The sequence below is a fragment of the Theropithecus gelada genome, chromosome 4 (genome assembly GCF_003255815.1).
Source record: "Theropithecus gelada isolate Dixy chromosome 4, Tgel_1.0, whole genome shotgun sequence".
Taxonomy (NCBI): domain Eukaryota; kingdom Metazoa; phylum Chordata; class Mammalia; order Primates; family Cercopithecidae; genus Theropithecus; species Theropithecus gelada.
Window position 1 is genome coordinate 94,540,944 of NC_037671.1, and position 22,762 is coordinate 94,563,705.

Genomic DNA, 22,762 nt, shown 5'->3' on the forward strand with positions numbered 1-22,762 from the left:
GGCATAGCTGGAATTTGAACTCAGGCATTTGAACTACAGAGCTCATATTTTAAAACTCAGTGCCCATCTGTGTTTATTTAGGCTGAGATGACTTAATTGAGATATGGAGGTTGAGCCAGAGCCAGTAGATACCTTTTAAAATTGAGCTTGTGTGTCATCTATAATGATGTGATGCACACATTTTAATTGAATGAATGAAGTAATGTAAAATGAGAAGACAGAGGGATCAGCTTAAGAAATTACATTTATAGGGGAGAGAGGGAGAGAGAGAAAAAAAAACAGCTTCCATAAATGGACATTTTGTGCTTTGTATTCATGTGTAGATCTAGAAAATGAACCTAAGACATTTTTTAAAATTTCCTTTTTTTCCTTTATTTCTTCACTTTTCATTTATTTATAAATTCATTAGTGTTTACTCTTTGATAAAACATTACTGTTTCAAATTGTCTTGCATGATTCACAGAACAGTTTTATCAGTAGGCAAAACAGATACCCTCTTTTTTAAGAAAAGGCTAAATGACTTGCCCAGGATCACACAACTAAGCGTGGCTGATTTGAATTTACATCTTCAGATTTATTATGTATCTTGATCTTTCATGCATCTCGCCATTTAGCTGAAGTCAACATTTCAAAAATCAATGCCTTATTAATTTCTAAATCTGTTACTTATTTCTCCTGTCTCTGTAACTCTTCCAACGTTCATTACCATTGTTTTTTTCCTTATAGAATACCTATCCAGACCTTTTCTTTAGGAAGTATTATGTTCTACTTTTAGAAAATAGTAAGAAAATCACTGTTTTATCACCCAGACATAACTATTTTACATGTTTATTTCCTTCTGTGTGTATCTTTAATACACTTGATATGATATTATGTATCATAATAGTTGATATGATATTACATCCAAAATATTATTTTTGCTTCATGTCTCATCATAATTCTCCCTTTAAGCAAAGGGGGAAATATTTGTTGTGATGTCAATAATTTGAAAATTTCAGACAACAAATTACAATGGCATGCCAAAATGGTTGTATCATCCTTTTATACCTATTAGTGCAACAGGACTGCCACAACTCACATGTAGAAGTTTCACTTCGTAGAGTCATGTAGTTGAGGGTTAGAAAGACCTTATGACTTAGCCCTTTCCAGAAATAAGCAGGTATGTTAACAGCTCACATGCTTCAGTTTACTGCTGGGATAAATAGCACAAACAATTTCTGTATACTTTTCCTGCATATTCACCAAATGGTAATATTTTACCACATTTGCTTACCATTATACACACTCTCACACACACACACACACACGCCTTTACTTATTATATGTTGCATTGTATGTAAACATACATTATATATAGTGTATGTATGTGGTGTACATATATGTATGAATATATGTGTATTTTTGTGTATGTGTGTATCCTTTCTTTAATATATTGTCTGATGCTTCCTCGTGATTAGATCTGGCTTAATTTTTTTTTTTTTTTTGAGATGGTGTCTTGCTCTTTTGCCCAGGCTGGAATGCAGTGGCGCGATCTCTGCTCACTGCCAGCTCTGCCTGGCCCGGCCTGGTGACTCATGCCTGTAATCCCAGCTCTTTGGGAGGCGGAGGCGGGCGGATCACGAGGTCAGGAGATTGAGACCATCCTGGCTAACACCGTGAAACCCTGTCTCTACTAAAAAAATACAAAAAAATTAGCCGGACGTGGTGGCTGATGCTTGTAGTTCTAGCTACTCAGGAGGCTGAGGCAGGATCTGGATTAATTTTTAACAGGAATGTCACAGCAGTGATTCTGTGTTTTTCTCAGTACAGCTTCTCTGCAGACTAATGGTCATATTTATTTATTAAAAATTACCTGATAAAGTCAATTTTGATCATTAGTTTTAATTGGTGTTTTGGTAGGTTTTCCACTGTCATTAAGTCCTCATTTGTAATTAATTAGATACCTTCTGGAGGAACGTTTTACCAGTATATAGTTATTAAAAGAAAATCTCCAGACTTGTCTACCTATTCCTTTACTGAAAGTTCATTTACATAGCTTTTTATTAGAGAGGGAAGGAACTGACGTGATGGAATGCAGGGATGTGGAAGAGTTAGGATACCAGGTAAAGTATCAGAAAAGATGTAGTAATTAATATTGTTTCCCAAGAGTTTTATGAATTTAAATAACATTTAATTACGTATATATAATCATATATATATAAAATATGCGAATATATGACGTGTCCACATATAACAAAATGCATAATATGTAAATACATGTATATGTACATGCATGTGTACACATACGCGTGTTTATGTAGCTGCATGCCTTGATATATATGCATGGTATATGTATCGTATATATAGTATACATATATACACATATATAATGTATATATGTACACACACCATATTTGCTTAAAGTTTGAAACAGACAAAATACAATTAACTTTAGTCAGATATGCTTGTGTGGTGGGAAAACTATAAAGAAAGAAGAGGTGTAATGGAAAACACAAAAGTCAAGCAGTTGCCCTTAGGCAGGGAGAAGGGCAGGACTGGTGATTCACAGGGAACACAAGAAGTAGAAAAGAGCTTTTAAGCTGGCAGATTTCTTTTTGAATGTTTATTTTATATGTCTTAAACTAGACATATGTCCTAAGCTAGACATATGTCTTTTATACTATTCTTTTATATTGTTCTTTATATTATTCACTATTCACAGTTAAACAGGATTGACCTTAAGATTTAGCTGTTAAAGAAATACACTTGGTTACTTTAGTGTTTCTTAAATACATGTAGAATAGAAGCAGCAGTTTGTAGGAAGTTTCACTTGTCTGTCTTTTCTATTGGAGTTAGTCTATTCTAACTTAATTCTCTAGAATAACAGCACCATGATGTATCATAGAACTCATATTTTATAAAGCAATCAGTGTCAGCATTGTGCCAAATACCTTTCTAATAAGAAATTTGTATATAAAAAGAATTGAATACTTCATTCGTATGATGTATATGTACCTATATACATATACTCATACATAAATACACACACACAGCAATAGTGTCTTTTCTTAATTAGCCAAGAAGCACTGCATTAATATATGTCCATAAACATACTTACTAAAACAAAAACACATATAGTACCATTTCAGAAGTTATAAATTACTTTTTATAACCTCTGTTCAGTAAGATTTGCAGAGTCATAAATTAATTTTGTTTTTGGAGACGTTTTCTTGCTCTGTCACACAGGCTGGAGTGTGGTGGCACAATCATGGCTCACTGCAGCCTTGACTTCCTGGGCTTAAGCAATCTACCCCTCTCAGGCTCATGAGCAGCTGGGGAACTACAGGCACACATCGCCATGCCCAGCCAATTTTTAAAAAACTCTGTAGGGATTAAGTTCCCTGTGGTTGTCCAGGCTGGTCTCGAACTCCTGAACTCAAGTGATTCTCCTGCCTCAGCCTCCCAAAGTGCTGGGATTACAGGCATGAGCCACTATGCCCAGCCTACTGAATTTTTTTTAAAAAATTGGGACTATCTTACTTGTGATTATTCTTTTTTTCTCTACTGTCATTTAAAAATTTTTGTCCGAGGCCGGGCGCGGTGGCTCAAGCCTGTAATCCCAGCACTTTGGGAGGCCGAGGCGGGTGGATCACGAGGTCAGGAGATCGAGACCATCCTGGCTAACATGGTGAAACCCCGTCTCTACTAAAAATACAAAAAACTAGCCGGGCGTGGTGGCGGGCGCCTGTAGTCCCAGCTACTCGGAGGCTGAGGCGGGAGAATGGCGTGAACCCGGGAGGCGGAGCTTGCAGTGAGCCGAGATCGCGCCACTGCACTCCAGCCTGGGCGACACAGTGAGACTCCGTCTCAAAAAAAAAAAAAAAAAAAAAAAAATTTTTGTCCGATTCTATTTCACTTCAAAATGTTTTTCCAAATTTGTAATTTTTCCCTTTTGTGAAATTGTTCTTAGTTAAAAAATTTTTGCAAAATCTGTTTAATGACTGGGATTTTTATATACTCGTATTTCCTTTTCATTAACTGTGATTTGTAAACTTTACACTTAGATTTAGAAAATGTTAGTTCAGGCGAGGGGTGTGGTGACTCATACCTGTAATCCCAGTAATGTGGGAGGCTCAGACAGGAGGATTGATTGAGCCCAAGAGTTCAAGACCAGCCTGGTCAACGTAGACCTTGTCTCTACAATAAATAAATAAATGATTTTTAAAAATAAAATTTTAGTTCATACACATAGAATGTTCCCTTCCTACATTCAGTATACATATAATCTGTTCAAGTAATGAAAAACATATTTTAATTTCATAAATAAAAATTCCTAAAGGTTCGTCTGACTCAGTGTAATTGGCATGTACATGGTGATATATCCAAATGAATATTGCCATTTATTCTAGCCATAGACCCTTACTGTAGACATTTATATATGATGGTATAATTAATATCTTTTTTTTTTTTTTTTTTTTTTTTTTTTGAGACGGAGTCTCGCTCTGTCGCCCAGGCTGGAGTACAGTGGCCGGATCTCAGCTCACTGCAAGCTCCGCCTCCTGGGTTTATGCCATTCTCCTGCCTCAGCCTCCCGAGTAGCTGGGACTACAGGCGCCCGCCACCTCGCCCGGCTAGTTTTTTGTATTTTTTAGTAGAGACGGGGTTTCACCGTGTTAGCCAGGATGGTCTCGATCTCCTGACCTCGTGATCCGCCCGTCTCGGCCTCCCAAAGTGCTGGGATTACAGGCTTGAGCCACCGCGCCCGGCCATAATTAATATCTTACTTCACTTTCTTAATTTCACCAATATATGATGAAATCAGTATTAATCAACGTAATGAAATTTATGGATTTTAGTTTTCATGTTGAATACATTGGAAAATAATGTTGATAACACTAATTATCTTTTTTTAATAAATTGCAGCAAAACACTTACTATTTTGGAGTTTAAAGTATGTCATCATGGCAAAGTTTCGGAGAAGGACTTGCATCATTTTGGCACTTTTTATTCTATTTATTTTCTCTCTGATGATGGGTTTAAAAATGCTGAGACCAAATACAGCTACTTTTGGAGCTCCTTTTGGACTTGACCTTCTTCCAGAACTTCATCAACGAACTATTCATTTGGGAAAAAGTTTTGATTTCCGAAAGAGTGACAGAATCAACAGTGAAACAAATACCAAGAATTTAAAAAGTGTTGAAATCACTATGAAACCTTCCAAAGCCCCTGAACTTAACTTGGAAGAACTACCACCTCTGAATAATTATCTACATGTATTTTATTACAGTTGGTATGGAAATCCACAATTCGATGGTAAATATATACATTGGAATCATCCAGTGTTGGAGCACTGGGACCCTAGAATAGCCAAGAATTATCCACAAGGGAGACACAACCCTCCAGATGACATTGGCTCCAGCTTTTATCCTGAATTGGGAAGTTACAGTTCTCGGGATCCTTCTGTTATAGAAACTCACATGAGACAAATGCGCTCAGCTTCAATTGGTAATTATTCTGTATATATATGTGTGTTTGTGTCTGCATATAGGCATATAAATAATTTTTTGTGTAACTTTAAATTACTAGTCAATTTTCACATTATTATTAATTATATTGTTAAGCTCATACCTCCAAATTAAACTGTATGTGTGATTTTAAACATCCAGGAAACCACCTTTTAACACTGCCCTTAGTGTATATTGTTTAATTTTTAAATTTTGGAGCATTTCTGGATATATTGTTGATTTCTAATTTAATTCACTTTCTCAATTTTATTAAATTATGATTTTCATAAAATACAATGAATTTCCCACTTTAAGTTTACAGCTTATTGGTATTACTCAAAAGTATATACCTGTTTGAATACCACCCCAATCAAGAGGTAAAATATTTCTATAGCCCGAAACGTTTCATCATAATTCCTTTATGCAGGCCCACCTTCTCCCCTACCGCTGAAAACTGTATACATATAGCTGGATCTAATTTCTATCAGATCTGATTTCTATCAGACCTGATTTCTGTCACTGGAAAATAGTTGTGAGTGTTCTATTACTTTGTGAAAATAGAATCATTCAGCATTTATATGTATGTCTTTTGCTCAGCACAATATTTTGAAATGTACTTAACTATATCAATAGCTTCATCATTTTTATTGATGAGAAATATTCTATTATTTGGTTTTGGCAAATTTGCTTTTATATTCACCTGTTCATAGGTGTTTGGGCTGTTTCAAATTTTAGGCATGTAGCACGTAATTCGGTCTTGCTTTTCTGTTTCTTAAAGTTACTCTGACAGTCTTTTCTTTCTTAATGTCTGTTTATTTCATTTATGTTTAATGTAATAATGACATGATTTTAAATCTGCCATTTTTCTGTTTATTTTCCATTTGTTCCACATGTCTGTGTTTCTTCCCTCTTTTTCTTTTCTTACATTACATATGCGTATTATTCTATTTTATATTTTCTTCTGGCTTATTTTATTCATTTGTTTTATTTGTTTTATAACTGTACCTTTTTACAATACGCCCCTTTAACTTAACTGATTCTTATTGTTGTTCCCACCTCTTTTCACCTTTCTCTTCCATTTCCTTCTGGCACTCCAATTACATATATTTAGATAGAGTCATATTGTCTCACAGGTGAATTATAGAAAAAATATAACTTGGTGCCTGAAAATTCTTCAGTTTGTTAATATGGTCTTTGTAAAACCTTCCAGTTTCAGTTTCATTTATCTTTTTAGTGCCCCTACCAGTAGAGCTAGAAGAAGAAATTGGGTATTCTTACATTTTTCTAGCTCTACATAAACGGATGAATTCACCATGGAGCTGATATGTATTTAGAGAAACACAAGAATCTTTGATGAACAAAACACTGTAGAATTCTATGAATCTATATCAGATATGTGCAAGATGAGTTGTTTTCCTTGTATGGACTTTTTTCAAGTATTTATAAAATTTAACTTTATAGTATACTTAGAGCTTTAGTTTCTATGTTCTATATGTATTATAACATAAAATAGGCTAGGTCAGTTAAGACAGAATTGACTTGTGTGTGGTCAATATGTATATGTGTGTGTCTGTCTCTACTAATTTGCTTTTGGGAGGAGAATCTTCAAATGATTTTTTTTCTATTTTTTACAAAAAAGTTGTATCACATTTAAGTCTTTTTTTTTTTTTTTTTTTGAGATGGAGTCTCGCTCTGTTGCCCAGGCTGGGGTGCAGTGGCGCGATCTCGGCTCACTGCAAGCTCCGCCTCCCGGGTTTACACCATTCTCCTGCCTCAGCCTCCTGAGTAGCTGGGACTACAGGCGCCTGCCACCTCGCCCGGCTAGTTTTTCGTATTTTTTAGTAGAGACGGGGTTTCACCGTGTTAGCCAGGATAGTCTCGATCTCCTGACCCCGTGATCCGCCCATCTCGGCCTCCCAAAATGCTGGGATTACAGGCTTGAGCCACCGCGCCTGGCTAATTATTATTTCAAGACTGTCTTGATATGGCTAAAAACTATGCTAGATTGACAGAGACAATGGTTGTTCTTTAAAGTTTTAATTTTCCTTTGCAATTTGAATAGTGTACAATGAGGGTTTTTTCCCCTCCATTATAAATACAACTATTATGTTAATACATATTTATAATACATAAACATATATAAATAATATTTATAGTAAATATAAATTTTAGATGTAAATAATATATGTGTTACACTATGTTTGGTATAGTTTGTGATCAGTAAGAAAAGTTTCAATTAACATTTTTGTGCCTATCTCATATTTATAAAGACCATTTTCCCTGTATAGTATTTTACTATTGTATCATATATATGAACATTAATTATTTCTAAACATTGACAGTCATACAGTCATTTCGATTTGAAATGTTGACAGCTTCACTACTGATGTAAATATTTTACTTTTTGATGGATTTTCCCCTAGACAAAATAAAAAAAACCTTGATAATAAAAGTGACATAATCAATTCATAAATAAATAAATAAATAATTTCTTAATGAGTTAAATATTGAATTATACTCATTGTTACCAGGCAGAAAAATTTGACTGTTGAAATACTGACTCAAAACCCTACTTTAATCCATGGAGCTGGCATGCTGACTCTGGCATTCTTGGAATCGAATAAGATAGTAAATGAAGGCGATTTAAATTGTATGATTGACTGTGCTTTGACTACATATTTAACATTCATATTTTTCCTTTGATATAAATGGTCTTCTTTTTATCTTAAATGGAATTGATGTGTGAAGTAATTATACTGTTATATCACAGAGTACAAGTTGGTTCATTTTCTGCTTTTACAATTAGAAGTGTGGTGTGCATAAATCCTAATGGCTCAACCCTTCATTGAAAAGAATGATAAAATTAAAATGAACTATTAATGTTATGTTTAAAATCCAATTATTCTATATAATGTTTTAGATATATTACAATAGCCTATGATAGATTTGTATCCTTTTCAAGTCTTTTAAGTAAAATATTACGTATCATGGATACTATCCTCTTGTATTGCTATATTACAACTCTAAAAGTACCAGGTGAATGCCTTCTTATTTTTATACAGTTTACTAAAACCTTAGTAGATGAGTCAAAATGGCCCCCAAGATGTCCACATCCTAATTCCCACAATCTGTGAATATATTATTTTATGTGGCAAAAGGGAATTAGGATTGCAGATGCAAAAGGTTGCTAATCATCTGAACTTGAGATGGCATTATCCTTCATTATTTGGGTACAGCTAATCTAGTCACATAAGTCCTTATAAAAGAAGAAGAGGGAAAAGAGAGTCAGAGGGATGCACTGAGAGACTTGATCCCCTGTTGCTATCTTTGAAGATGGAACAAGAAGTTCATGAGCCAAGGAATGTGGTAGCCTCTACAAGCTTGAATGGCAAGGAAAGGGATTCTTTCCTAGAGCCTCCAGAAAGGAACGTCATCCAGTCCAATACCTGGCCTTATCTTGGCATATTAAGACCCATGTCAACACTCCTGACATGCAGAGCTGTAAGATAATAAATTTACATTGTTTTAAGCAACTAAATTTGTGAGAATATGTTATGGCAAAATAGAGAACTACTACATTAGCAAAACATAATATACTCTATGACTTTAAAATTATCTTCCCCTTGTTTCAATTTAGCGCTAAATATTTATTGACTTTCCATGATGTTCCAAGCTTGTGCTAGATTCTAGGGACATAAAGATGAGCAAGTCACATTCCCCAGGTGTTCCTTTGTTTTCATCATTGTTGCTTTAAAAACGGTAGATGGATTTCAACATTAGAATATTTCCTGAAAGTATGACATACTCGTTTTAGTAAAGTTACAATTCTTGTTTCTGCATCTCCTGCCTTAAAAATTTTGTACATAAAAATAGAAGTCACAATGAGATGAATTAGATGCATAAAGTTTAAATGTACATAATAATGTCTAATATGATGTCATAAATAATAACTATTTGTATTAAGTTTAAAATTTATATTTATAACTGTAGAGTGGTGATATTCCATAAAGCTTTCATATTGCTATAAATGCCCAACCTTTGGTTTCATTGATTTTCTCTGGAAAAGCATGTGTATTCTGCTGTTGTTGAATGAAGTATGTTATAAGTGTGAGTTGGTTCAAGTTCTTCCTAGTATTACTCAGGTCTCTATCCTTGAAGATTTTCTTTCTACTTGTTCTATTAATTACTGGTAAATGAATATTGAAGAGTCCAAGCAAATTTGTGAATATATCTATTTCTGTCTTCAGATCTGTCAGTTTTTTCTTCATATGTTGTGAAGATCTTTTGTTAGGTGCATTAAACATTTAGGATTGTTATGATTTTTGGATAATTGAGTACTTTCTTACTCTGTAATATTCCCATTTGTTTCTGGTAATATTATTTGTTCTGAAGGCTACTTTGACATTAATATAACTGTTTAGTTTTCCTTGATCAGTATTTGCTGGGTATATCTTTTTCCATTCTTTTATTTTAACTTATCAATGTCTTTATACTTAAAGTGGTTTTCTTGTACATCGCATATGGTTGGGTCCTCATTTTTTGATACAATATGAAAATTATATTTTTAAATGGGTGTCATTAGACTATTTGTACTTAATATGATTATTAATATGATTGGATTGATTAAATCTACCATCTTGTTGACAGCTTCATGTTTCATTCTGTTTCCTTTTTTTCTTTTTCATTTTCTTTTCCATTAATTGAACAATTTTTATGATTATATTTAGTCTATAGTATTTACTTAGTATGTATAACTTTTTTCTTTTTTGTCATTAACTCAGAATTTTCCAAATATATCTTTGTATCATCACAGTCTACTTGCAAATGATATGTACTTCAAGTGTAATGTAAGATCTTCACCACTGATACTCCCTATGTTTCCCTCCCATACTTTGCTATTGTCATAATTCGATCACATAAGAAATGATATTTTACTATCATTGCTGTAGACCAGAAGTTGGCAAGCATTTTCTGTAAAGGACTACCTAATATATTTTTTTGATTTTGTGAGTCCCTCACTCTCTGTCTTTGCAGCCACTCAGCTCTATCCTTATAGTGTGAAAATGGTTATAAGCAATAGATAGACAAATACATAGATGAATTGGCTTGTCAAAGGCAAGATCTGGCTCATGGGTCATAGTTTGCTGATCACTCTTTTCAATAATCAGTTGTTTTTCATAGTTATTAAAAGTAAGAATGTTTTTTACATTTATTCCATTTCCAGTGTTCCCCATCCATATTTTAATGTAGGTCCAAGTGTATGTCTAGTATCATATTGTTTCTCTCTTAAAAATTTCTTGTATCTTGTTTTACTGATCTCCTTGCAATGAATACTTTAAAATTTTGTTTGTAGCCTTTATTTTGAAAGATGTTTCATCAGCTGTGCAATTCTCAATGGGCAGGTTTTTGAGGATTGTTTTCTTTTGGAATTTTGAAAATTTACTCCATTTTTTTTTCTTCTGTCTTTTTCTTCTGTCTTTAATGGTTTCTGATGGGTAGCCTGCCGTAATTTAAAAAAACTTTTTATATCCTCATTTTCTTGGATGAATATGTTTTGTTGTTGTTGTTTTCTGGCTGCATTTAATTTTTTTCTTTTTTTTCCTTTTTATATTTTGGTTTTTAGCAGTCTAAACATGATATGGTTAGTTGTTACTCCTGTTGTTTTTTGGTATTTATCCTTCTTGGTGTTCTCTGAATTTTTTAATCTGTTGCTTTGTGTCTTTTATTAATTTTGGTAAATTCTTAGTGATTATTATTATTTTTTGAGACGCAGTCCCACCCTGTCACCCAGGCTGGAGTGCAGTGGCGCGCAGCTCACTGTCACTGCAACCTCCTCCTCCTGAGTTCAAGCCATTCTTCTGCGTCACCCTCCCAAAAAGCTGGGGCTACAGACACGCTCCACCACGTGTAGCCAATTTTTGTACTTTTAGTAGAGACAAGGTTTCACCATGTTGGCCAGGATGGTGTCTATCTCCTGACCTCGTGATCCACGTGCCTCGGCCTCCCAAAGTGCTGGAATTATAGGCATGAGCCACCATGTCCAGCCTGGTATTTTTTCAAATAAACTGTCTACTTCTGGGTTTCCAATTACATGTATACTAGAACTTTGATATGTATCTCACAACTGTAAAATGCCTTGTTCTAGTCTTTTCCCCAGTCTTTTTTCTCATTATGGTAATTTGGATAAGGTAATTTCTTTTGACTTGCCTTGAAGTTTCCTGATTGTCTTCTCACGTCTGTTAATGAGCCTATTAAAAGCATTAATTCATCTTTTTAAATAGTTTTTCATTCCTGGCATTTCTGTTTTATTTGTTCTTATAGTTCCCATGTCTCTGCTGAAATTTCTTGCCAGATCTTGTGTGTTAGCTACTTTTCCCATTAGATCTTTTAAGATAGTCATTACAGTAATTTTAAATTCTCTCTCTGATGATTCCAATATCTGTCTCATATGTGAGACTGGTTCTATTGATTGCTTTGTCTGTTGGCAGTGAATTTTTCTTGCTTTTTTTCTGTACCTTGTAATATTTTGTTAAAAGGTGTCACCCTGAGTAAGATAGTGAAAATTGTGTTATGTCTAGAAATGAGCTTGCCTTTTTTTCTCTTAAAGCTTTAGTTTGAAAGAATGTTTGAGATGTTCAAAAGAGGCTCTAAGTGTCCTATGAACACATAACAAGTTTTCTGGGGCTCAAGGTATCCAAATTTATCTATCATTATACTGTCTTCTTGTTATTAAATGTTATTTATAATCACTTTTTAGGTGTTTTACTGTGCATGATGCATTCTCTCATTTGTGCTTTTTAAAACAGACCTTATCCTCCGTTTTACAGATGTGGAAACTTAAGTAAAATAACTTACCTAAAGATACACATCTATCAAATACCAGAATAAGGACTCGATTCTCTAGGCCTATCTGATTTTTATACCGTATATTCTTAAGTGTTATCCGATTTGAATGCATCACTTTACTAACAACAACAAAAAAATTAACTATCAATTATATTGAAGGTCCTGTAATAAGTGACATGGAAGGGTGACATAAGCAGCATGACATGAGTTTTTGCATTTAGTTTGCTCGTATTTCAAGAATGGACTTCAAAGAGCATCCTAGAGTTTGCTAAGCAATTAGGATGACAGAAATACCGAGTAGTAGATTTTACTTATAAGTGATATTCAGTTGGCTTATTTTATAGACACTTCTCTGGTTACTATCAAGGATTCACTGCCATTGTAAATTCCCAACACTCCTCAGAAGTAAGACAATCACTGGCGTGGTTCCCAGGCTAGTATTTATTCAGTGTCACAGTCCAAAAGACACTGTATAATGATTAATTGAACTGTGGATCACAATATAGGGATAGAGTTAGATATCTGGAAGTCATAATTGATGGAATAAAGAAGCTGAAACATAACAACATTATAAGAGAGAAGAAAGAACATTCCTCCAAAGCCATAGAGAATACTTACAAAGAGGATAAAAGAGGAAGAGAAATTACTAGACCAAGAATGGGGTGGTTAATTAGGAGAATCAGAATAATATGGCAGTGCTGTCCAGTAGAATTTTCTGTGATGATGAAAATGTTCTCTATCTGTGCTGCCTAAAACAGTAGATATAAACTCATATGTGGCTATTGAACACTTGAAATGTAGCTAGTTGAGTGTGCAAGAAAACTTAATTCTTTTAAATTTTAATGTATATGGTAGATATGGGTATTATTTTGGACAGCATAGGACTAGAATGTAATCAAGCTTGAGGAAGAGAGTAAAGAAGTGGTGGAATGGAGATAATAGTCTTAAAACGGGTAAGATTGGCTGGGCGCAGTGGCTCACGGCTGTAATCCCAACACTTTGGGAGGCCGAGGCGGGAGGATCACGAGATCAGGAGATCGAGACCATCCTAGCCAACATGGTGAAACCCCATCTCTACTAAAAATACAAAAATTAGCCTTGTGTGGCGGTGGGCGCCTGTAATCCCAGAGGAGGGATTCTATCTGTGATCGATAGAATGAGGCAGGAGAATCACTTGAACCTGGGAGGCGGGGGTTGCAGTGAGCTGAGATTGCGCCACTGCACTCCAGCCTGGCAACAGAGCAAGATTCCGTCTCAAAAAAAAAAAAAAAAAAAGATGCTAAAGCTCATGTGTGTGTACATGTGTATGTGTGTGCTAGGAGAGGGGTATAGTTGAAGAGGGAGGGAAAAATGTGAGGAAAAAAACAGAGAACGTTGTAGTTTAAGGAACCAATATTTATCGAATACTGTAGTCTAGTTAATGGAATTCTATGTGTGTACTTAAAATATATCCTGAAAGGTAGGAATTATCTGTGTTTTGATGGTGAGGCCACAGAAGCAAGAAGTTAACTTGCCCATAGTTCATGTAGCTGATAAGTGGTGAGATACTTGTGAATACATGTTCAAAGCCCATGCATATTCTGCTAAACTGCCCTGCCTCTCACAAAAAGAAATCAGAGTAGTAGATGAATTAGGGAAAGGACAAAAGTCACAATTTTTAAGGTAAGTGCTTTTTGTCTTTTCTCTTTTAAACTATGAAGGTAATTTTTAGAAGTGTGTGTAATGGCAATATCTGAAGTTGTTGCATGTTGTTGCTGTTGTCTTGTTTCTGCTGATTCTTGTGCATGGTGTTTTATTCTTTGTGTTCTTAATTATCTTTGATCGTATACTATTTATTGTTCTTTAAAAAAAACTTTTTGTAAGTAATTTGAGGCCCAGGAAGAAGATGCCTTCCTCCAGAAAGGATTTTCTTTTGCTTCTGCCTGGTGACTGTTTAGAATACCATTTCTGGGTTACCTTAAATTAGCTCTAAAGCTAGAGGACTGTACAAGCACTGTGAACCTGCAGTTTAATTCACTGTTTTTGAGAGTTGGTTTACTTCTACCAATTTTGCTTGGGGCAAACAGACCTCGTTGCTCACTTATCTTTCTGGTTTCACATTTTCCCTTCAATTTGGCCAGGAAATTTCTTACTCTCTTCAGCTCTTTGACTCTAAGACATTTTCTCTCCATGGTTTATATAATAATAATGGTTATTTTCATGGAGAGTGCTCGGTCTACTATTAGACCAACTGTTATTTTAAACTAGTCCACTCAGGAATCTTGTTTTGTTTTTACTTTTATGGAAGAATGCTTTGCTTATAATTTTCAGATTCATGGCATAATCTTTCTGTTGTTTAATGTTTATTTTTTTCTCTTTTATTTTTTGCATAAAATAATTTTTTGGTAGGTCCCATGTTTAGAAAACTTTTGTTGTCATTCTTATTTTCATTGGTGATACTCTTCTTACAAGCTGGGCTAGTAATCTTACAAGATTATAAGTGATTGCTTATAAAATGTTGTATTAATTGTCTCCAGACACTTTTCTCACCAGCATTCCTCTCTAGGATATGCCTTCCTCTGGCTAGCCAGTTTCCCTCAAGCCTCATATGTTACAGGTTATTTTTTCTATCTTTTATTCTAGTTGCCATTCTTATTTTCAGAGTGGATAGGGGACATAAGGATTATTTTTCCATTAACTTTGATTTTGTTGTCCTAATGGGACTTACTTATTTGTACATGGCATGGCTAGCACAAAACTTAGGTCTTAAAATTTATTTCTCTGGCAGTTTCTTACCTTCAATTTCTTAATTTCCTCATGCTTCTCTTTTGGTACTATTGTTATTTACTTCCCTGCCTTAAAGAGTCTGTTGATTTATCTAGAAATTTGTGCCATCTTTCTGTTGACTGTCCATTTCTTTGTATATATAATGAGGCTTTGAATTAATTGATCTTAAATATTCTGTCTCCGGTTAGTGATTTCCATGTAATTTATGCTTCTAACACATAATTTATAAGTTCAAAAATAAGTAGGCAGGCACTACAGAGAGGAAGAGTGATTATTTTACTATGTTAAAATCTTCTGTTAAAAGGTATTGATCTACACAAAAACAGCATATATATGTTTATGGCAGTTTTATTCGTAATTGCCAAAAATTGGAAACAACCAAGATGTCCTTCATTAGGTGAATGTATAAACATACATACAATGACTTATTATGCAGCAGTAAAAAGAAATGAGCTATCAAGTTATGAAAAGATATGAAGGAACCTAAAAATTCAAGTTGCTAAATGAATGAAGCCAATTCTAAAAAGCTACATACTTTATGATTCCAACTATATGACCTTCTGGAAAAGGCAAAATTATAGGCAGCAAAAAGCTTAGTTATTGCCAGGGGTGAGGGGGAGAGGGAACAGGGATGAATCAGTATAGCGCAGGAGGTTTATGGAGCTGGTAAAACTAGTTTGTCAGCTACTGTTATGGAGGACATATGGTATAATAGATTTGTCAAAACCTGTTGAACTGTACAACACAAAGTGTGAACACTGATGTAAACTATGGACTTCAGTTAATGAAAATCTTTCAATATTGGGTCATCAGTTGTAGCAAATGTACCACACCAATGAAAGATGTTAATAATAGGAAAAACCGTGTAGAGAGTAGGGGCAGGTAGGAGGAAGAGTATATGAGAACTCCATACTTTCTTTGCTATTTTTATGTAAACCTAAAACTCTAAAATGTAAAGTCTGTTCACTTTTACAAAAGCATATTAATGCCTGATAAAGAGGTCATAAATATTGACAAAGTGATCAAATAACCATATGTATTCTGAAGGAACTTAACAAAACCACCTCGTGGAAATATGTTCTTTTATTGCCAACTGTTTGGTACTTACTATGGCTTTTTAAGAATATCTGCACTCATGTTCTTGTCTTTTCCCTTTCTTTTCGGTCTTTTCTATTAGGTGTACTAGCCCTCTCTTGGTACCCACCTGATGTAAATGATGAAAATGGAGAACCTACTGATAACTTGGTACCCACTATTTTGGATAAAGCTCATAAATATAACCTGAAGGTATTTTATTTTCAAGCTATACATAAGTTAATTCTTTTGGACAAGAGGATAGTAATAACAATTTTTGAAATAGTCATTTTAATTAAAAATGATAATGACTTAGAATCTCTTAAATACTCTATTTCATAAAGAAAATTTATATAATAGGAATTTCAATCTTATCTAAATTATATTTTAGAGATTCTTTACTATGTTTCTAATCATGTTTTATATTTATTTATATTATATATATATGTTTATATTTATATATTTATAATAGGCCTACATTCAATCCTGGCTCAGCCACTTTGTAGCTTTATAATATGACTTTTGTCTCAGTTTCTTCATCTCTAAAATGGAAATAGCAACAAAACCTTCCTTACGCACAGAGTGGTTATAAAGATTATATGAGATAATTCATGTAAAACATAGATTCCTGTCTGGCACAGAGTAAGCATTAAGTAAAAAACTTAGTGCTTATTTAAATTATTTAAAGAAGGTAAAATATGATTATCTTAACAGATACTGAAAATTTTAGGAAAGAAAAATTCATGTTAATAAAGTCCTTAGTAACCAAAGTTCTTTAGCTTGATAACGGGTGTCTCTTAGTAGCGTATTTTAAACACTGTATCTGATGGAGAAAAAGTAGTGTCGTGCTCAACCAAGATCAATACAAGATTACAATATTATTTAGTGCTGTTATGGAGACTCTAAACAAGCAGTTCGACTAAAAAATGCAAAAAGAAGAAATAGTTCTAAATAAAATATGGTTTTTTTCTTTGCAAATGACAAATACTTACAAAACCCCTGAAAACTGCCAAAAAACTATGAAAAATAATGAATTCAGTAAGGTGCCTGGAATGAAAACATGTACATTTCAGTAAGATTCCTCTATTACAGAACAAAATGGGAAAGTGTGCATTGAAAATAACATCAAATGTATATGCAAAGAAATCTTTAACATTTTATCAAAAGATATGGAAGACCTGCATAAATGACTTCCCATGACTTTGATGAGAAGATTCAAATTGCAGAAATAGCCATTCTCACATTTTTCTTTCTTTTAATAACTTTTGTAAACTTAATGCAATCCCAATTAGAAATTCTGATGAGATTTTAAACACAGAATTTAACAAACTAATTTCAAAGTTTATAAATATGTTGGAATCAAGTAAGACTTAAAGTTTTTAATGAGGGGAAAAATTTGTCTTCTCAGATAATATATACTATAAATTGATAGAAATTAAAGAATATAACATTAGCCTCAGTTTGGAGAAAGAGATGGATACAGAATCTTGACACTTAATATGGAAATCTATTATGTAATTCAAAAAATCATTAAAAATCAGTTAACAATATTCATGATCTTGCCCTCAGGAAACTGCTTTATTTTATTTTATTTTATTTTATTTTATTTTTTTATTTTTGGTATTATCTTCTCTGTTCTGTGTCCTTGGACATTTTTGTTTCATATCAGGTAACTCTTATTCTCTGCTTGCTCATGTTTCTTAGAGTTTTTCCTTCTTGTTCAATGTATTGTGTTTGAAAATCTTAATGAAAATGTCAGGTTGAGCACAGTGGCTCACACCTGTAATCACAGCACTTTGGGATGCCAAGGTAGGCGGATCTCTTCATGCCAGGAGTTCAAGACCAGCCTGGCCAACATGTTGAAACCCCATCTCTACTAAAATACAAAAAGTAGCTGGGCATGGTGGTGCACACCTGTAGTCCCAGCTACTACTCAGGAGGCTGAGGCACGAGAATTGCTTGAACCTGGGAGGCAGAGATTGCAGTGAGCTGAGATTGGTGCCGCTGCACTCCAGCCTGCACGACAGAGTGAGAGTCTATCTCAAAAAAAGGATTTAGGGTCTTTTAACTAGAGACCACTTACATTATCCTGAGTTCTCAGATTGCAACCACTCTTAAATTTGCTGAACAGTTTTATTTGCTCTGTAACTTCTTGCAGTTATATTCTAATGGAAGACAATCTGGTTTGTCCATTAGTGGTAATTGGGCCCTGTAAGATATGTTATGGACCACTGTGGAAATATTTCATTTCAAATAAAAATATGAAACATTAATTTTGTCTTAATTTTCCTTTTGCAGCCTAGAGATTGAGTAGTTATTGGAGAATAGAAGTGGAACTCTAGGGAGTGAGAAAGAGCTAAATAGGCAAGCATTTTTTTATTCCTGTCCATAAAGCTGCTTCTTCTTTCTAATTTACTATCCTGAAACTGTTAAGACAGCATCTCTCAAATTAGCTGTCTAGCAAGAGCTGTCATCTGCTGTGTCCCTTGGTGCCTTTCAGTGAGTTCTTACCGACATTTGAAATCTGCAAATAGGCAAGCCTCCAGGTTCTGGCACCCAGGCGGAAGTTGGGTAAGTGATTGATTTATCTTCCACAAAACAAGTCCAAGAGCTGCTGCTCTGGCCCGACCCTGCCAAAATCCTGGAAGATGGGAGCTCAAGAAACTGGCTATTTTAGTACTTTCAGGAAATTTTTAAAGATAAAATGAAATTATCATGATATATGAAGATTGGTCGGCTTTTTCTCCTGTTTAAAGCATCTGTGTATAGAAGGAGAGTGTGGCAAAGAGCTCGACCACTGATTGCCTATTTAATGTTGCCAACATACTTGATCTCTCTGTGCTACAGATTTTATATCTAATGATCAGAAAAACTTGGAACGCAATAGACTGATGTTTTCCAGAATTTTCAGAACAGTTTCTTGGCCTCATGTCTGGTGAGGAACTATGTATAGACAAAGAATAGACCAGGAATCATGAGTCTGGAGCTTGTTCCAACTGAGTAGCTCTGGAATCTTATATTAGTTCCTTGATCTTCTTGGCTTATCCCCTTCATTTGTACAATGACAATGAAACCATAAGATGGTTTTATTTATTAGATTTGTTTATGATTTCTGTTGTTGTGGAACGGACATATTTCCCAATTCAATAAAATGCAGTAAATCCTGTTTTTTTAAAGAATGGAAAACTTTCCCTTTTCTTGCTAATATAAGGAAATTTTAATGTTTAATGAATGACAATACCTTACTAGAATTATTTAATGTGCTAAGGCAATCTGATAGAAAAGATTAATGATGTTGTAGATTGCGTGCTGACAAATTGTAGCCTCCAGTGCACATAACTGACCACGTCTAAAACTTTAAGTGTAAAATGCATTCATTAGTAACATCTCTTTTTTTTTGCTAATCTTCAAAGCATGGAAGTACTGTGCCCTTTTTTCACCATTTTGATTAATATTAATTAGCTTACCCCCCACCCCCAAAAAACCCTTCCATGTATCAATTTTATTTTTAAAATATTCTAATGGTTTTAATGTTTTAATTCTCCTTTTTTATTGATGTCTTTCTCTAGTTTTTTTTTTTTTTTTACTCTTTCTACTTTTTGAGGTAAAAATAATTTTTATTTTTATTCTTTTTTGTTTAGGGATGGAGAATTTTTAGGGAATGAATTCATCTCACAGTTAAGCTTTTGTTATAGTTCATTCATTTTGATTATATGTTTTTACTAATATTAGTCATTAAATATTTTGTAATCGTAATTTTGATTTGTTAACTTCAACCAAGAGTTATTTTAAGCAAGCGCCTTTTAAATTATAAACAAACATGCAAGAAAAGGACATGATTGGCGCTTTATTTAGTTTTCATTATCTTTAGCAAATGTGACTAGTTTTTTTTTTTGAAAGTGTAAGTAAATGAAAGTAAAATTTAAATCTTGATTTTTCAAAGCGATTTAGTTTCTGTTCTTTTAAAGTATACTTGTCTGCATGTTTTGCTAGAGCAAAGGCTGTTGCACTTATAACCGTCATTGGTAGGCTGGTTTTGCAGACAGTATAAAAATCAGGGCTGGATTCCTTCCTCTATATGCTCTCTATCCTGCACCATTAAGAACAATGGAACAGTTTTTTGAGTGAGACATGATAGAGATGTTTGGTAGATACTGTCATTGTTTAGCAAATATTCTGGTTTTCCTTCCCCTCCATGCAGAGTAAGTATACTTCCTGCCCTGTTGTTGGGTCTGGCCTTATGGCTTGCTTTGGCTGATGAGATGTGAGAAAAGATAATGTATACTATGCGCTTACATGATTATACTCCTATTCTCTTTTATGAGAAAAGCATGCCCCCTTCTGTCTAGGGCTCAGAATGACAGACACATGAGCTGATTTGAACCAGCCTGGAGCAGAGCCATCATAAGCCAATTCATGGATTTTATGTTCAAAAAGCAAATGTTTGTCTTTTAGAGCCACTGAGATTGTGGGGTTGTTACATGGCATTATTTAATCAAAACTTGACTGAATTAAATCATTCCTTTAAGTAAAGAAAAATTGGGCAGATTCAGTGATTTTTTTTTTTTTTGCTCAGGATTATAGGGGAAAAAACCAACTCAGCCCTGGTGATCTTCTTGCATTTTAATAAATTTAGTATGTTATTTTAAAGTAGCGTATTTTCTTTCTACTTTATGCAGAAATCACATTTCTTATACTAGGTTTATCAACATCCATTATTTCTTTGTGTATGGCTCTAGAGTCATTTTATCTGCTTTTCAGGCGTATGCCGATTTCCACCATGTGATACATGCATATAAGTATGTGTGTGATTCTTTTTTAAATGATTTTCACCTACATTTGAAACATGTTATATTAGTCATGGCCTCTCCTTTTTCATTTTCCTTGTTAAATGAATATTGTGAATTCGTGGCAAAAACTTTGGGAATCTTACCTAAATTCAGTATAAATGGTAAATTTAAGAGTTTAACTGTTGTTTGTTTTTGCATGCAAATCATTAGTCCATTTATTTATGCATGCATTCATTCATTTAGTGCCTGCTACGTGTCAGATGCAGTCCCAGATGCTGACAATATAACGAAGAAGGATAAAGTATTATCTCTGTCCCTAAAATGCCTTGTAATCTACTGGAGGTCGGACACAAAGACAAGTAAATTTCAGGGAGAGGAAAGTATGAGGTATTATGGCACTACCTAGGAGTAGGAAGACCTACCTCATTTTTGTTGTGGCAGGGGATAGGGGAGTGTGCAGGGGTGAAGGTAGGGAATGGAGTTGGAGAAGGGGAAAAATACCAGATTTTCATTTAAGAAAGTTTGTTTTGTTTATTAAAATTTATTAAAGTTATTAAAATGCAGGAAAAAGACAGGAAAGGTCAAAATTAAAAACATGAAATGAGGGAATGTTTATGTTCTTATTCTCTAAAGATAGACATTTCATTTTATATATAGAATTCTATTATTTTAAAATTGAACTAATCGATTTTTCCAAATGGAATAGAGAGATGGAGACTAGATCACATCATTAATTAAAATTGCAAAGTAATTTTATTATAATTAAGACATTAGAAATACATGAGGGAAAATTTTAAATGTTTTATATTTACCAATAGCTTTTTGCATTTACTGCAAATATATTGATCTGTGCTTTTCAAAAATAGCATGCTATTTGTTGTTTGCAACTGTAAAAGCAAATTCATTTTGATATAGGATATTTCAAGTTAGATATTGCTTAAATATGGTGTCCTTTATGTATAACATGGAAATTTAGAAAACACAGTGATGTATCTGAAGGAAGAATTATCCAAGGAAACATTATATAATAGTATGAAAATACCTACACACTTGGTAATTTGCTTTCAACTGAATTTAAAAACAAATACCAAAGTTACTGAGAAATCTAACTGCTCTAGCAGTTACTACCCTGGCAATACTAACAATAAGGTGCAAAAATGAATTTGACTTAGTTTTTTACGACAAAAACTTATTTTTGTAATATTACTGTAATTTAAAGTAGAAAATTATATTTTTATTAAATATTATTTAACTTTAAAATTGATTATATGAAAACAAGTAGCATTGATTAATGTAAAATACATTTTGCTTTAATTGGGTAATTGAAAACAGAGGAGTTTCATATTGCAATAGAAGTCTCTAGTTCCATAAATACCTCATAGAGCCTGAAACCTGAAATTAAAACAGTAAATTTATTAGACTACCATAAAGATTTTTAATTGATGTTGGTAAGTCAGTAAAACTAGGAATAAAAGTGAAAATCCTCATTCTTTGTTTTATGAATCTGAAATAGACTGTCGTCTAAGAGAAGTATCTTCTGTATTTTTTACTTTACTAGTTAGAAGTGGCATACAGAATGATTTTACTAGCCATAATTTGTCTGTCTTGATTTATGTATAGCCAACCTTAAGTTAAAAAATTTTAGTCTGTGCACAGTATTTTAAAAATACTTGGCCGGGCGCAGTGGCTCATGCCTGTATTCCCAGCACTTTGGGAGGCCGAGGCAGGCGGATCACAAGGTGAGGAGATCGAGACCATCCTAGCTAACATGGTGAAACCCGTCTCTACTAAAAATACAAAAAA

General features: G+C 33.9%; 1 protein-coding gene across 1 annotated transcript in view; it reads left to right on the plus strand.

The window, feature by feature from the left end:
• Positions 1–22,762, plus strand: part of MANEA (mannosidase endo-alpha) — a 31,584-nt gene that overhangs the window by 3,081 nt on the left and 5,741 nt on the right. The window contains exons 2-3 of the mRNA XM_025384458.1: positions 4,903–5,484; positions 16,273–16,382. Coding sequence (XP_025240243.1) covers positions 4,941–5,484; positions 16,273–16,382 — 654 coding nt within the window. The 5' untranslated portion in view covers positions 4,903–4,940. The remainder of the gene's footprint in view (positions 1–4,902; positions 5,485–16,272; positions 16,383–22,762) is intronic.